The sequence below is a fragment of the Neltuma alba genome, unplaced genomic scaffold, assembly GCF_004799145.2.
Source record: "Neltuma alba isolate B1F8T4 unplaced genomic scaffold, ASM479914v2 tig00010239_pilon, whole genome shotgun sequence".
In the NCBI taxonomy this organism is placed as follows: Eukaryota; Viridiplantae; Streptophyta; class Magnoliopsida; order Fabales; family Fabaceae; genus Neltuma; species Neltuma alba.
This window is the reverse complement of record NW_021635169.1, coordinates 157,089-173,440: the sequence shown is the minus strand read 5'-3', so window position 1 is coordinate 173,440 and position 16,352 is coordinate 157,089. Positions and strand designations below refer to the sequence as shown.

At 32.1% G+C, this 16,352-nt stretch overlaps 1 protein-coding gene and 1 pseudogene across 1 annotated transcript; one reads left to right on the top strand and one right to left on the bottom strand.

Annotated features, from left to right (window-relative positions):
• The first annotated feature begins 5,691 nt into the window (after positions 1-5,691).
• LOC114755228 (NAC domain-containing protein 17) lies at positions 5,692-9,944 on the top strand. Its single transcript, XM_028944091.1, has 5 exons — positions 5,692-6,046; positions 6,840-7,117; positions 7,264-7,563; positions 8,344-8,884; positions 9,218-9,944. Exons 1-5 carry the CDS (start codon positions 5,854-5,856, stop codon positions 9,586-9,588), a joined length of 1,683 nt encoding a protein of 560 aa, XP_028799924.1. The 5' UTR covers positions 5,692-5,853; the 3' UTR covers positions 9,589-9,944.
• Positions 9,945-12,894: 2,950 nt separating this feature from the next.
• Positions 12,895-16,121, bottom strand: LOC114755224 (receptor-like protein EIX1; annotated as a pseudogene).
• Between the last annotated feature and the right edge of the window lie 231 nt (positions 16,122-16,352).

Below are 16,352 nucleotides of genomic sequence, written 5' to 3'. Positions count from 1 at the left end.
AAATATTATTAATTATTAAAATAATAATATTCTATTTAATCTAGGATATCATATCCTTAGAAGATTTCATATAATAATGTATTGCTCCAAATCTTAATATAAGACACATTTAACTAATTTAAGTATATTAAGAATGTTAGTTAAATTAGTTAATATGATATTTTTTAAAAAAATACTTTAAACAATTTTCTTAATTCCATTCCTCTCTTTCTTACGTGATCATTATTGAAAAAAAAATCAATAGAGTTAACTTTAAAAAGAAATTAATAAACATGTAAAATGAGTCTTACATATAGGATTAGCATTAACTCTCTAATTAGATCCTATTTTAAGGACTGAAGAAGTATTATTTTAGATTCAAGAAAATAATAATATTTTATGAAGGATTAAGGTGCAAACCTATTTATAAAATAATATCATAAATTTTTCTTAAGTACAAAAATATACATAAAAATTTTAAAACGGTGTACAAATGTTATTGCCATTGAGCTGATATTGACCATCTAACAAACATGTTAATTAAAAAAAATAATGCAAAAAATACAAAGTTTTAAAATTGTGTAAAAATACACATGAAGTTTTCAAAAACCATGACATTTTTACAACATTTTAGAATGTGTGTTTTTGTACCATTTTTTGCCCTGCATGTTTGCTAGCCGGTCAACATTGGTTAGCTTTACCACCATGACATTTTTCACCATTTTAAAAACGCCATGTATATTTTTACACTTAAAAAGAGTTTATGATAGTAGATGCTCATGGCGAATTACTTTATGGACAGATTTGCATCTTAGTCCTTTCATAAAAGATAAATGTGGATGAAATTTGTAATTAAGGTAGGTATAAAAAATTTATAATTAATATTAAATTTATTTAAATCTTATATTGAAATTAAATTATCTTTTTCCTAAAGACTTGGAAGCATTCCCTTGTATAGCTGGGGCTTACTTTAAAAAATTATGGCCACTAAAAACCACTTGAAAGAGGAAAAGGCACAGTAGCTAGTAACTCCTAAAGGGGAAGAAACCGCTGTGACTGATTGGGTAGCTCATGGTACTTTAAATTTTGATTAGACTTTTTGTTTGGATTGCCTTCAATAATAGACTTTGTTTGAATGCATGGAGAAGCAGATGGTCTCAAACTCGTGTGTTCCTAGGCTGACTCTGATATGAAATGTGTATCCCACTTTCTGAGACTGCGACTAGGCTAAGCAGCTTTGGTTATATCTTGTGAATCCAGCTTTACTGTTCCCATTTCTTTGCCGCCAACCTTGAAGATCAGATTGCTGTGAATCTCAAAAACAGAATTAGGGAATAATCTAGGTCGTCCTGAATGAAATCTCATATGACATGTTGCTGTCTGGTGTTTATGGAAATGGAGAAATAATTCCACATTTGATGCTATTTCCTGTCTTCATATAAGCGATAAATAACTAATTTATGAATATTAAGAAAATTAGTCAGGTTGGTTATTTGTAATAAATAGATATTGTCTTTCCTAGAATACCTTTCTTAATCATGTGTATTGTAATCACTTTTTTATGAAACATTTAACACGGACAATTATTAGAAGGGACTATTTTGAAGGAAAAAAAAAGATGAGTAGATTAGGGTTTATATTTAGGATCAAATTAAATGTCTAACTAACTCTTATATTAAGGACCGGATATAATATTCATTTTCACAAATAAGAAGACCTAGCTACTGTTGTACTTAACAACTAAAGAAATCTTCTTCAATCCCATGATTTGACTTGCACTCCTCAAAGGATTTCTTTTTGGACTTCTCTATTGTGGCTTCCTCCCCAACTAGGTTGGTTCAAATTAAATGTTGATGGTGCTGTACCTTTCGAATTAAATTAAATTTCAAAAAGGTGGAGATTCACGTACTTTTCGAATTATATGTTCTCCATCTCCTATATAAATAAATTGCTCCCCACCTTTTAATTCTTTGTAAAAATTTAAGGGCATTCTCGCGATTCTCTTTAGCAGCGGGATATAGTAGCAATCCAAGAAATCATGTTAGGAGCTGATTTTCCCAACTCCTGATCCCCAGAACAAGCCATCCCTTTAAGACTTGTTGCATATAAAAATTTATATGTAAACCCCACCTTTTTATTGGCTTTTCACTTTTGGCCTCTTATATGTCAACTTCTAAATTCATCCCTGTCCACTCACACACATTGGGAGACAGCTATTTTTGACATTTGTTGGACAAAACAAGAAACAGGGCAAAAGATACTCATAATTCTCTTCATAAAATAACAAGCTGTATTATTTAGAGCATTTATTATAAGTTTCTTTCTTTTTTTAATTTAAATCTTCATTAAAAAGATATATTTATAAAACCCAATAATAAATATTAGATGAGGACATATGGGGGAGAATTTTAAATTATAAATTAACTGAATTATTAAACCCAACTATTTTAACTAGATTTTTCGATCTTGCTAATTAATTATTTATAAAAAAGGACCAAAAAAGTAGATGATTTATTTATAATCTCTTTAATTGTTATCACTTATCATAATATTTTCAATGCTTCCCTTTTATTTTAGGGAAAAAATTAATTTGTTAGTCCTTATAACTTTATCTAATTTTTAATTTTTTCTTAGTTTCTTACAATTTTCTCAATTATAAACATGAGTTTCTATGCTCATAATTTGTTAATTATGATAAGTGATGGTCACAACATCAGTTACTAACTCTATTTCATTCACAAATTAATAGATTATGAGTATAGAGACAGATATTCATAATTGAGAAAATTATAAAAACCCAATAAAAAAAATACATGTGCTTAGATAAAGATGAGGTAAAATTGCTCTGACTTATACTAAAAAAATGAGATAAAATTATAGAGACCTATATATATATAATATTAATTTCCCCCTTATTTTATTTTCAGTCTAAAACTTAATAATTAAGCATGCATAGGGGAAAAACTTAACACTTAAGCCACTAGGTAATGATTTGGATAATTCAGCTTCTAATCTCAAGTTCAACATTTCGTTTTTTGATTATCATTTAAGCACATGATTCAATTAAGGTCAGAAAAATGTTAAGTTTGTTGTTTTTATTTTATTTTTTTCCTGAATGACTTGAGAAAGATCAAATTGAACAGCTAAAAGGGTAACATTTTGAACTATTTTATAAATTGACAAAACTAAATTAAAATAAATTTTATATATAAAAAACAAATTAAAGTACACCTGTCTACTACCTGAGACTAAATTAATTTGGAAGAAACAAAACCAAACACTCCTAAATAATTCCCTCCCGAAGCCATGTTCACACTAGAGGATACAATCGCATGCACCCGGGTCCTACTCAAGACCATGTTCCTCAGTAACCTCACACCCTAATCAGCCTTCATTGAAACCAATTTGAATCCCACATTCCCTGTAATTTGTCTTGATTTTAATTTGTGAATATTTGATTAATCTAAATTGTAATAGCTATTCGTTTCATTTTATTTATATTATAATTATAAAAATATATAGGACTTAAGGGGTCAAATGGGTTTCATGTCTGAAAAAAGAACTGTAAAAATAAAAACCAAATTTGATTCCAATACTTATTATTTTAGACAGAATTTACACTAATTTTAGGTTAAAATATGATCATTCTTTTAAATTGAAAATCATAAAATTATTTTTATTTTATATTTTATTCTTTCTATTTAAAATCTAACATGTAAATAAAATAAGAACCAAAACCTTCCAATTTTATCAATTTTTTTCTTGTATATGGTATTATAAACTAATTTTATTGAGAATCCAGAGGCTCAAATAGAAGCATATAAAGTAATTCTTCCAATGTAATTTTTTCTATCATGCGATGTTTTAGAAATATATTAAAAAAGAAAGGTTCATAAACTTAATATCTAAAATATATAAATTAATACATATATTATCAAATACTTATGGGAATTTTTTTCAGATTGTAGATGTAGATCTCTTCAGCAATTAATTCGTGCCCCACAAAATTCTATAGATGATTTACTTATAATGTCTTTATCATCATAATATTTTCAATGTCACTCTTTTATTTTAGTTTTTTTTCTAAAACAGTAAAGCTTAACAATTAAGTATGCATAACAAAAAATCACTTAAGTCATTACGAGATGATCTAATGGTGATGATTTGAATTAATTAAGCTTGTTCCCTCAGTGTCATTATCATTAAAACTCGTGCTCCAATTAAGGTCAACAATATGTTTAATGTATATTATTTGTTGTTTTTATTTTTTTCAATTGTAGAAAGAAGGATCAGATTGAACAGGTCAAGGGTAGCATTTGAACCATTTTACTATAATTCACAAAACAAAATTAATATAAAATTTATCCTCCCTCCATTTTAAAATATAGGAGTTAGTTGAGATGTTGGTTTTAATTCTCAAATAAAAAACTTCATTACACTGTATCTCCCAAACAATATTGTTAATTGTATGTATTAAAAGAACTGATGATGCCTTTTAAGGTCAATATAATATTTAGTACTTCAAGTTTGTACGAATTTTGATTTTAATTATCAAGTTTCAAATTATATGTTTTGATCACTCTACTCTTTAGGTATAAAATCGTCCAAGTATTTATTAAATTATAGGATTATTGTTTTAAATAAAAACATACTTAAGGGATCAAAACCTATAGTATTAAACTTGAGAAACTAAAACTAAAATGAAGACAAATTTGATGGACCAAAAATTATATTAATCTCACTTTTTAATACAAAGAAAATAGCTGAATACATATTTATTATAAATAATTAATTTTTAATTGGTAAATTAGTGATATAACTTTTATATTCAGTATTGGAGTAAGAATACCAAAAATAAATTCAAACCATAACTTTTCTACCACCTCAGTTTAAATTAATTTGGAAGAAGCAAATCCAAACACTCCGAACAGTTCCTCCCCAAAGCCATGTTCACATTAGAGGGTATAATCGCATGCACCGAAGTCTACCTTAAGACGACGTTCCTTTAAAACATCACAGATCACACTATAATGAAACCTTCATTGAATCCAATTTGAATCCTGCAATCCCCTCAATTTGTCTTAATTTTAATTTGTCAATATTTGATTAACCTAAAATGTTCATGTTATTTTATTTATTTATTTTAAATTTGAGAGGTAACATCCGTTTTTTTCATTGTATTTATATTAAAAATTTATAAAATTGATCAAGTTAAGATTTTAGATGGATATAATTGTAAAAATATACAAAAAAAAATATAACTTCAACCTGAATGAAACTTGAATCTCATACTCATCATTACCAAACATTTACACCATTTTCAAGTTAAAATATGGTCACTTTTTTAAATTGAAAATTATAAAAAATTATGACTATTTTTTGTTTCGCCCTCATTAAAATAATTAAATTAAAATAATAAATAAAATGAGATTCAAAACCTTTCAATTTTGATATGGACGGTTGAGATTATCTCGGTTTTCGGTCCATCCCACTCGCATCTGGCGGCTCTAATACTCAGTGACGTCACAGGAGTATTCACTTCCGAAACCACTGAATCCTCACTCACTCTCACTCGCGGGCGCTTCCGGGAAACTTCATGGCCTCTCGTAGACTAAGCAATGCCCAGTTGCTTCTTTGACCGCAACACTATCCCTAAGTCCAATATCCTTTATTGCTCTCATTTTGATAGCGTCGCGGAAATTCATTTCGACCTCTTTCTTCCGCACTCTCTCTGTTTTCTCCTCTGGGATTTTTCTCTCGGATCATGTAGTTTTTGATTTGCTGCTTGTTGATTCGAATTTTGGATCACAGGAGTGGTTTTTGTTCGTGGGAAACCTTGAATTTCGTTTTTTAATTCCTGGGATTGAGTCGAAAATGACGGTGGCGTCGGATTCTTCTCCAGAGTCTTTCAGCCAGATGATGGCTTCCATGCCGGGGTTTCGATTCCATCCTACCGATGAGGAACTAGTTATGTACTATCTGAAGAGGAAGATGTGTAGGAGGAGGCTGAAGCTGGATGTAATTCGTGAAACTGATGTCTACAAATGGGATCCTGAGGAATTGCCAGGTATTTGCTCTACTCTCCGAATCATCTTTGTTTACCTAGGCGTTGACTTTCTTGGTGGGGGTTTGCGGGCCTAGGGTTTGGATTTTATATTTTGTTTGATTGGTTTGATGTTGAATAGCGTATGAATTTAGAACTTAGATCTACTTGTTCGTGAATTTAATTGTGAAATGTGTTCACTTGTGGTTGGAATTGGTTAGAATAGGAAGCAATTTAAGCTAAGGTTAGTGTTTATTTGCGGTGTGATTCTTTGGATGCGTAATCGGTTGGCGTTTGGATGAGTTTTTATTCCTTTGATTTCACTTTGATACCAGAGTGATAATTTCTTGCCGAATTTGATGAACAAGGCATTGTCTGGGTGTGTTCAGACCTCTTGGCCAATATGTGTCCAAATCATATACCAAGAAGTCTTTTTAATTTCCCCCCAAATATCTCGTGATAGATACCTGCGTGAATGTAAGTTTATTAATGGATTTCTGATTTGTGTTTTGACGTTGGCAATCATAGTTTTGTTTAGGATTGATAGTGTGCGAGATAACCATTTATGGAAGCCGTGGCTTGCTAAAGAAGTTGTGAATACCTTGGCGCTTGAGAATTTTAGATAGATGACCGTATCTTACTAGGCATTCTGTCCTTATTTATGCCCAACATTAGCTTTTCCTCTTTCCGTATCATGAGATTGAATGTTAATTTTTAACTTCGAAGGTTTTCTTTGTCCTTTACCATGATTAGTTAGGTTATTTTGTTTGTCAACCTCCTTGATTGCCTATCTGCTTATAATTTGAACGTTTTGCAGGGCAGTCAGTGCTGAAAACTGGAGAGAGGCAATGGTTCTTTTTCAGCCCTAGAGACAGAAAGTATCCTAATAGTGGTAGGACTAACCGAGGAACAAGACATGGGTACTGGAAAGCAACAGGGAAGGATCGTAACATTACCTACAATTCTCGGGCAGTTGGGGTGAAAAAGACTTTGGTTTTCTATAGAGGTAGAGCACCACATGGTGAGCGAACTGATTGGGTTATGCATGAGTACACATTGGAGGAAGAAGAACTTGCAAGATGCCAGAATTGTAAGGTATCATCTTCAAGTGTTTTTTTGCTTTATCTTTCTTATTATTTCATTATGAACTCATACTGATGGTGAAAACGTATTGTTTACTAAATTTTGTGTTTAAATGTGTAAATTATCAGGACTAAGTGTTTAAATGTGTAAATTATCAGGACTATTATGCACTTTACAAGGTGTTCAAGAAAAGCGGACCTGGTCCTAAAAATGGTGAACAGTATGGTGCACCATTTGTAGAAGAAGAATGGGTAGATGATGACTTCGTAGATTTTAATGTTAACTCAGCCGGCAAGGAGGTTCCAATTTCACAAGTTGATAAGGGTACTACTGTTGATACTGTGACTGGTAATGGTCAAGTGCAGCCTTTGTTTGATGATGAACTGGATGAGATCTTGAAGAAAATGATGGATGAGCAGGTCCCCGATCTGCCCTCGCTGTGTCCTGCCTTACCTCAGGTTTGTCTTCTGATGGAACCTTTAGAACTCTGGTTTTGTTTATGTATTAGCTGCCTATCCTTCTCTTTTGACAGAATTGGAGAGGAGTAGGTGGTGGAAAAGATATTATAGCAGTACCTCGGTATAAACACTGTAAATTGAATGGTTAATATCTGAGTCCATCATTATCTCAACATTCATTCGCTGTACTGTTTTACTTTGGGCTTCTTTCTCTCTTTGTGGTTGTGGTTTGTAGAAAAGAGGGAACTAAGATGTGGCCTTCATGAGTGCTGGCATTATAGATGTGATCAGTGTGGAATGTTATTCATCAATTTTATTTTCATGTCTGTGGTCTTGGCATGACTTATGTAGGCTAACGCTCTTTTGAGAGCAAGATTTTGCAAACTATCATGGGTTTTTCAATGGTTTCATATTTGTCCTGCTTAGTAAAAATATGTTGAAGGCCATAACATTGTATAGACTCTGGGCAGGAAGAAAAGGGTATTGTCTGAGATTGGCAGAATATCCGATTCTGGTTTTGGTCGTCCGTTTTACATGGCCAAGTCATTTTTTTCTCTGAACGGTTTATCATTACTTGACTGCCGCATTTAAGTTTTTGGCATGACTGTTTAGTAACTTGTGGTTCTTGTGATTATTGTATTACTTGACTGCTGTGTGTAAATTTTTGGCATGACTGTTTAGTAACTTGTGGTTCTTATGATTTAATCATTGTACGTAGCTACATGATATTTTCTGCCATTACTTTTCATTAACTCTGTTTTTAATAATCATCCATTATAGGTCGCTGCTGAAGAAACGCAGAGTGTGGTGGTGGATCAAATTTCTAATGAGGCAGCATTTGCTGAGCCAATCCATCTGTTTCATTCAAGCGGTCACTACTATGACCCTACCCAATCAACTACATCTCATTTGCATGTTTCTGAAGCACCTGAAGTCACTTCTGCTGCCAGCGTTCAAGTAGAGGAGCCTCTCTTTCATGAGGATGACTTCTTGGAAATGAATGATCTCATTGATCCTGAACCAGTATTGCCAAAAATAGAAAATCCTGTGGAGAACTTGGAGTTTGAAGATGGATTAAGTGCACTTGACTTGTACCATGATGCAGAGATGTTTCTTCGCGACATGGGGCATATTGACCAGGAAACTATTTCACATCCTTATATGAATACTTTTGAGAGTAATGTTGTGAATCAGCATTATCAGTCTCTGCCCCTAGGAGACAATGCGGATCAAAGTGGTGAACTCTGGATGCGTCATGAAAGGCCTATGATGAGTCCAGCAGAACATGCAAATGATGTTTCTTTCGCTTCATCAACCTCAGGTACATTCATTGGCATGACACACTGTGTTGGTGGTTTTGCTCAACTTCCAAATAATGATTGTACCATCTTTGTTCTCAATGGAGATGCAAGCTTCGCATCTCATTTATGCTGAACTCTTCGAAGTTGACTTCCATTGGTTGATAGCCTGCTAATGCATGGAAGAAATCTTCCCTGATTATTAGTGTTGTGGCATCTTCGAGAGCTTTCTATGCTAATATTAATGTGACTTGAGCTTGTTTCAAGTGGCTCTTGTGAAAAAAAAAAAAAAAATACAAAAAATGAAAGAACACAGACAATTTCTAATATCTGCTAGTTTCTGGTCATATGTATAGGTGTGGGTTATGAATCTGCCAGCTTGCCTGCTGAAGGTAATCATAATCAAAGTAGCAGTGTGAGACAAGCTCCTACAAGTAGATTGTCTTCTGCTCTCTGGGCCTTCCTTGAGTCAATACCTACCACTCCTGCATCAGCGGCTGAAAATGCAAATCGGGCTCTTGAGCGGGTGTCTAGCTTTAGTAGGGTGAGAGATAATATGAAGCAGGCAAGCACAGCTACCGCCGCAGCTGCTAATGAAACTGCGATTGTGAAGAGAGCAGGTAAAGGAAGGGGAATCTTCTGGTTCTTGCCGGTTCTTATTGCTTTATGTGCTTTTTTATGGGCTTCTATGGGGACATTGAGGCTACCTGGGAGATCCATCCCTTGACATCTGAATCCCTAGTTTTGCTGCTACGTGTCATATGGGATTCCCCTGATTCAATGAACAAACATATATTGTTCTAACATATTTTAATAATTAAAAAAAAAAGAATTTACCTTCTGTTTCTTTCTTTGTTTTTTTTTTTTTTGTTGTGAATATTGAACTGGAGAAGGAGGTTCTTTATAGTCTGAATGAGTGTTAAGATGAAAGAAGGGCATCTAAGGAGATGAATACTGGGTGACTGCAGCATCACACAAATATTACTTATTTGTCTCAATTATTAAGCTTATTTAGGGTTAGCTTGAAAGAACTGAGTCCCTTTATTTGTTCATTTATTTTATTATATATTTATTTCTTTGTTTATTAGTATAACACGCCCATGCTAATCCAATGCGGTTTGGGAGCTCTCATTTTGGACAATGGATCATATAAATATTCACCTTCCTATGAATCCTCCGTGTGTGTGTCTATATATATATATATATATATGGTGTTATTTCTCTCTACTGGAATTTTTAATTTTAATAACGTGTTTAAGTTGTTGGTGGGATGGTATCATTGTTGCTACTATTTATTTTATGCGGATAAGTTGCAAGTAATCAATGGATATTTGTTTGGAAAAGGAAAAAAAAGTAGAGTTATCATAATATTCTATTAGGGTTTTTATCCATAAATATATAGTATTTATGAATAGGGAGAATCCCATTTAAATTCAATTGGAATACTCCTCCGGTCTTTAATATATGATTTAATTGTTAAGTTGATTTTAATTCTAAATATAAGACTTATTTCTTATATTTATCTATTTTTTCTAAATTATTTTTATGGATGCTTTTTCAACTAGAATCAAGTAAAAAAAGGATGGAGGATGTTTAGAAAAATGATTATAGTGTTTTAGGAAAAACATGTCATATTTTTTATTAGTAACTAACTTATCTAACTTGCTTAATCTAATCAAATTAGTTAAATAGATTTTAGATTAAGGACTAGAGGAATATTAAAATTCAAAATTAGGCATGCTTTGAACAAATTCCTAATTATGCTAAGAGGTCTAATTAGAGATTTATAAATGTTGTTAAAAGTCTAGATGATCATTCTATGATTATAATGAGTTGTTATCTTTATATATTTCTTTTTCACAAATTCTTTTCCCGAAATTTTTTTTGGCTGAATTTTTCTAAAATTTGAAAATAGTAAATCTTTAGCATATGACAGAAAATTCAGTACAATTCTTGATTTACATTAATAATTACTCCAACACTATAATCAATGTAATAGTGTAGGTTACTAATAGATTTTAATCTTAACAGGTTTAATTTCTGCTCAGTTTTAATATTGATCCATCCTCATGAACTTAATAATATATATGCACATTCAATTTTTTTTATTAAATACATACATTTTTTTAATAGAACATTCAAATATTTTAAGACTTAGATTGAGAATAATGTTATAATTTATCATTTCCATATTGTAGGAAAAAAAATCTGTGAGGGAGAAAAATATAGAGTATCAGCTCATATTTTAATTATAGAGGAACATTTTAGTCTTTTAACAATATTCATAAATCTCTAATTAGGTCAAGAGGCTCTTGGCCTAATTTGAGATTTATTCAAATTGAAGACTTGATTTTAAATTTTAGTATTTCAACGGGACTTTGATGGGTATATCTCTTATAAAAATGCATCATATAATCAAATATTTAATATTTTTACACAATTGGAAAAAGAAGAAGTCATTTTAATATTTTACACAAGGGATTGGGCTGAATTGTGTGACTATTTTGATATATATAAAAATGGAAAATATGCCATTTTATATTGTGATGGGGTTTTTTTTTCCTTCCTTGGTTTTGTTTTTTTTTTAATTTTTGGTGTTGAAAGGAATTATTTTTAATGCATCGGGAAGATTTGAATCATTACCCTCTATGTTGGTGGCTTGAATGAAATGTTTTTGATAATTACTAAGGCCTTTGAGAGGTTTTGTATTTCGTTTGTTTATTTATTAAGACTTCTTGTACTAAATATAAAATCTAATTTATAATGTAATTTGTATTACAAACTAATTTTATACTACTTCCTGTTCTAATTATAAGACTTTGTTTATAGGTTACAAATGATATCTTATAATTAAGCCCAGAGGTAATATTTAGGATAGGAGGTATTAGTGCACATCCACTTTGGTCTGGAATTAACCATTTTGTAGAATGCATTATAGAAATAATCACATTAATGAAGCCTGGGCAAATAAAATAGATATATCCAAATGTATCAACAAGTATAGGAATATATTATAGAAAATCGTTTCTCTTGACTATAAATTTTTTAAAAATATTGAAAAGAAATCATAAATCTCTTTGTCAAAATAAATATTTTGATGTCTTAAGGAAAATGAGATCTAAAATTACAAAAAGGAGGAAGAGAAAAGAGAAGAACCCAAAACAATAACCAAAACACTTATACATGTTCTTCTTGGCTAAGAAGGGTAAGGCAGACACGTTGATAAAAAAACTGTAATTGTCTGGATATTATTTCATAAAACTAATAGTTAAAATATTATTTTTCATATTTTATGACATAGACACGTTGATCAAAAAACTTGCACATAACCATAATAACGATTAGAAAATGGAAAGTGAGTATAATAAATATTAAGAGAGAACATCAACGGATCATGGATATGTTGTTTTGCTAAAAAAAAAAAAAAAGCTGATAAAAATAGAAAATAAATCAAACCCAGAATCTCAACGATTTAGGTCATATGATATAGTAATATACTATCTACGATCTTTAATATAAAAATTAGTTAAATATTAAATTTGGTCCCAAATATAAGATATCGATTTACTTTGTCTCTAATATTTATCTATTTTGTCCCAAATAATCTCTATGGTGGTTGCACATTTTAAGGAGTTTTCATAAAAGAGTAATTTTAATGCTCATGATTAATAAGGCTAGTTTAGGAAAGACAACATCTATTTAGCACAATTAACTAACTTAACTAATTTTCTTAATATAAGTTGGGATTTAATTTATCTTAGAAACATCCATGGTTTACTGTTTAAATTTTAAAACAACTCTCAGCATGTACAGTATTTTTGGTTTTGTTTTGTTTTGTTTTGTTTTGCATTTTTAATTAACCGTTAGTTCTTAACTATGCACAATCAAACAAAAGCAATATGTACTAGCTAGGTAATTTTTTGAGCTTCGATGAATCAATATATAGGCCGGATGTATTTGAAGACGCGCGCTGTATATAAATACAACCCTTTATTAATATTATTGTCATTGTTGTTACACACATGATGAAACATTACATAATACTAATAACAAGGGAGATAACAACGATACACGCGGCTACAAAGATCAACCATGGACATGGGTTGTTAGCAGCCTCTTCAGCTTTGCTATTTTTATTGAAGTGTACACATATATCTCATTTGCTACATCTTCCACTCTTCGAAAACAAGCATATGTCCAACTCTTCTTTAGCACTAAAGTCCCAATAGCACCCCAAAAGCCAACAGCAAACCCAATTGCTACAACAAAATAAAACCACACTTTTTCTGGATCATGTTCATCTTCATGTTCTCTAGTTTCAAGAACTTGATGAGGATCATCATCTTGACACTTGTTTGGTAGTGGGATTCCGCAAAGATGAGGGTTGCCAACATAAATGGATGGATCATTCAAAGTCAAGAATTGATTTTCAGTCGGAATTGGCCCTGAAAGGTTATTGTGTGACATGTTCGAATAGCTCAATGTAGTTACCTTGGGCATGCTCTTTGGAATTGTGCCAGAAATTTGGTTGCAAGAGATATCAAAGGATTCAAGGGATTTCATATCCCCAAAAATCTCTGGAATCTCTCCTTTCAAATGATTGTGTGAAAGGTTCAAGCTTATTAATTTGATGAGGGAGAATAACCCACGAGGAATTGATCCAACCAAATTGTTATTGGACAAATCAAAGTTGATCTCTAGCTGCAAGATTCTAGTAATGTCAAACTCTCTTCCTTTTATAACTTGTTTCACATCTTGATTAGGCCATTGATCTTCCGTGTAAGCACCCCATTCGGTTGAATTCCACATACGTGTACTATTTATTGTCATTCCTGTAAGATTGCCAATGCAATGGGGTATTGAGCCATTTAAGTTGTTATTTGCAAGGTCCAAAATCTGCAATGATTGGAGTTGGCATAGATGTAAAGGAATGTTACCATCCAACATATTATCCCGCAACCTCAGAATTTTCAGTGTAGGAAAAGTGTTGCTAGTCCATGGAGGTACACTTCCAGAAATGTTATTCTCACCCAAATTTAAAATTCTCAATTCCGTCAGATTTTCCAAATTCAATGGAAGCTTCCCTTCAAGATAGTTATTGTTCAAATGCAACCAGAACAATGAAGAAAGCTTGCCAATTGAGATGGGGAAGCCACCAGATAATTTGTTGAATGAAAAATTTATTTCCATTAATCCACCTGTATCCCTCCAACAGTTTGGAATGTCACTAGATAAATTGTTATGAGAAAGATCAATGCTTTTTAGATTTACAAGGTGACAAAATCTTTGAGGGATATTGCCAGTAAAAGAGTTGTTTGAGAGATCAAGAAATTCTAGATTTACAAGTTGACCAAAATTTTGAGGAATGTTTCCCGTGAGAGAATTACTTGAAAGATCAAGGCCATATAGATTTGTAAGTTGACCAAGACTTTGAGGAATGTTGCCCATAAGAGAATTACTTGAGAAATGAAGGTAACTTAGATTTGAAAGTTGACCAAGACTTTGAGGGATACTACCTTTGAGAGAATTATTTGAAAGATCAAGGTTGTGTAGATTTGAAAGTTGACCAAGACTTTGAGGAATGTTGCCCATAAGAGAATTACTTGAAAGATTAAGGTCATATAGATTTGAAAGTTGACCAAGACTTTGAGGGATATTACCATTGAGAGAATTATTTGAAAGATCAAGGTTGTATAAATTTGAAAGTTGACCAAGACTTTGAGGAATGTTTCCCGTGAGAGAATTACTTGAAAGATTAAGGTCATATAGATTTGAAAGTTGACCAAGACTTTGAGGAATGTTGCCCACAAGAGAATTACTTGAAAGATCAAGGTGATATAGATTTGAAAGTTGACTAAGACTTTGAGGAATGAGGCCACTAAAAAAATTATTCGATAGATCAAGCCCTCCTAGATTTACAAGTTGGCCAAGACTTTGAGAAATGAAGCCACTTAATAAATTACTTGATAGATCAAGGCTTCTTAGATTTACTAGCTGACCAAAACTGTGAGGAATATTGCCACAAAAATAATTATATGAAAGATCAAGGTATATTAGCTTTTCAAGATGCCCTATCCAAGTTGGCAAATGGCCATTGAGTCCATTCATACCCAAGTACAGTTCCTCTATATCATATTTGATGTATCCAAAAAAATCGGAGTCACCTAGTGCCTGTCTTTGAAGATTGCTGTTGTGAAAATCCAATATTTTTAAATGACAAATGTTTTTAAAGATTTGTGAGACAGAAATTTCTAGTGTGGCTGTGACTTGATTCATGGAGATATCTAGATGGCGAAGGCTCTTTAACTCTCCCAACCAAGATGGAATTAAACTAAAATTGTTTCTAGAAAGGTCAAGGTATTCAATGGAAGTCAAGTTCGATAAAGCAATAGGAATAGGTCCACAAAGTGCATTATTTGAAAGATAAAGAGAAGCCAGATTCTTAAACTCTCCTAGCCATAATGGCATTGAACTAAGATTGTTGAAACTAAGGTCAAGGAATTCAACAAAAGTCCAATTTTGAAACACATGAAGGATTCGGTCATCAATATCATTCCTAGCCAGATTCAAGACCTGAACTCTTGTATTATTTGTGAAATTGAACAGGGGAAGAGGAGCAAACAAGTTGCAAAGTCCACATCCTTCTAATTGGAGTTGTGACAAAGAAGGAAGCATGTGAAGTACCTGGAACAAGTTGTGAGCTTCTCCAAGGTAGACTTGACTTAGATTGAGGTGTTGTAAAGATTGAAGTTTAGGGATCCAACTCGTGTCCTTGATATGCAAATCATTCCAACTGAGATCAAGAAACTGCAACGTTGTGAGGTTTCTACCAAGATTGGTAGGAATCTTCCCTGTAAAATTAGACTCGGAGATAGAAAGATATCTCAACCTCCCCATAGAACCAAGAAAGGCAGGAATCGAGATGGCATTGAAGTTGTTTATGCTCAAATCCAAATAAATCAAATGTTGCAACTTTAACAAAGATGGATCAACACCAGTAGCTTGTAGGAAATAGTAACTGAGATCAAGTTTGAGAATATGACAAGTAACATTGTGACAAGTGATGCCATCCCATTGGCAACAATTTGTTTTGGGATCCCAGGAGGAAGGGTTTTTATATGAATCATCATCAATAGATGCTTTGAACTTGAGAAGAGCTTGCTTCTCTGATTCAATACATCTTCCACACAAACCTAATTGGGCAATTCCCAACAACAACAAGAAAAGCAACACAAATCCTAATATGATGTGTCTTCTCATATCGATGAGAAAAGCTTCGGCAAAGTGAATTTTCTATATGGTGAATCTCTATGGAGAAGTGGAGTGTGGGGTTTGTTCAATACACAAAACTCATATTTATAGATGACTTTTTTTTAACCAAAAAATATGATAAAAGATAATCATGAGTTGTATACTTTTAAAACAAACAACTATTCACTTGTGGTTTTCTTCAACCTTTATGTTCAAATTATATATTAAAAGAATTTAAAA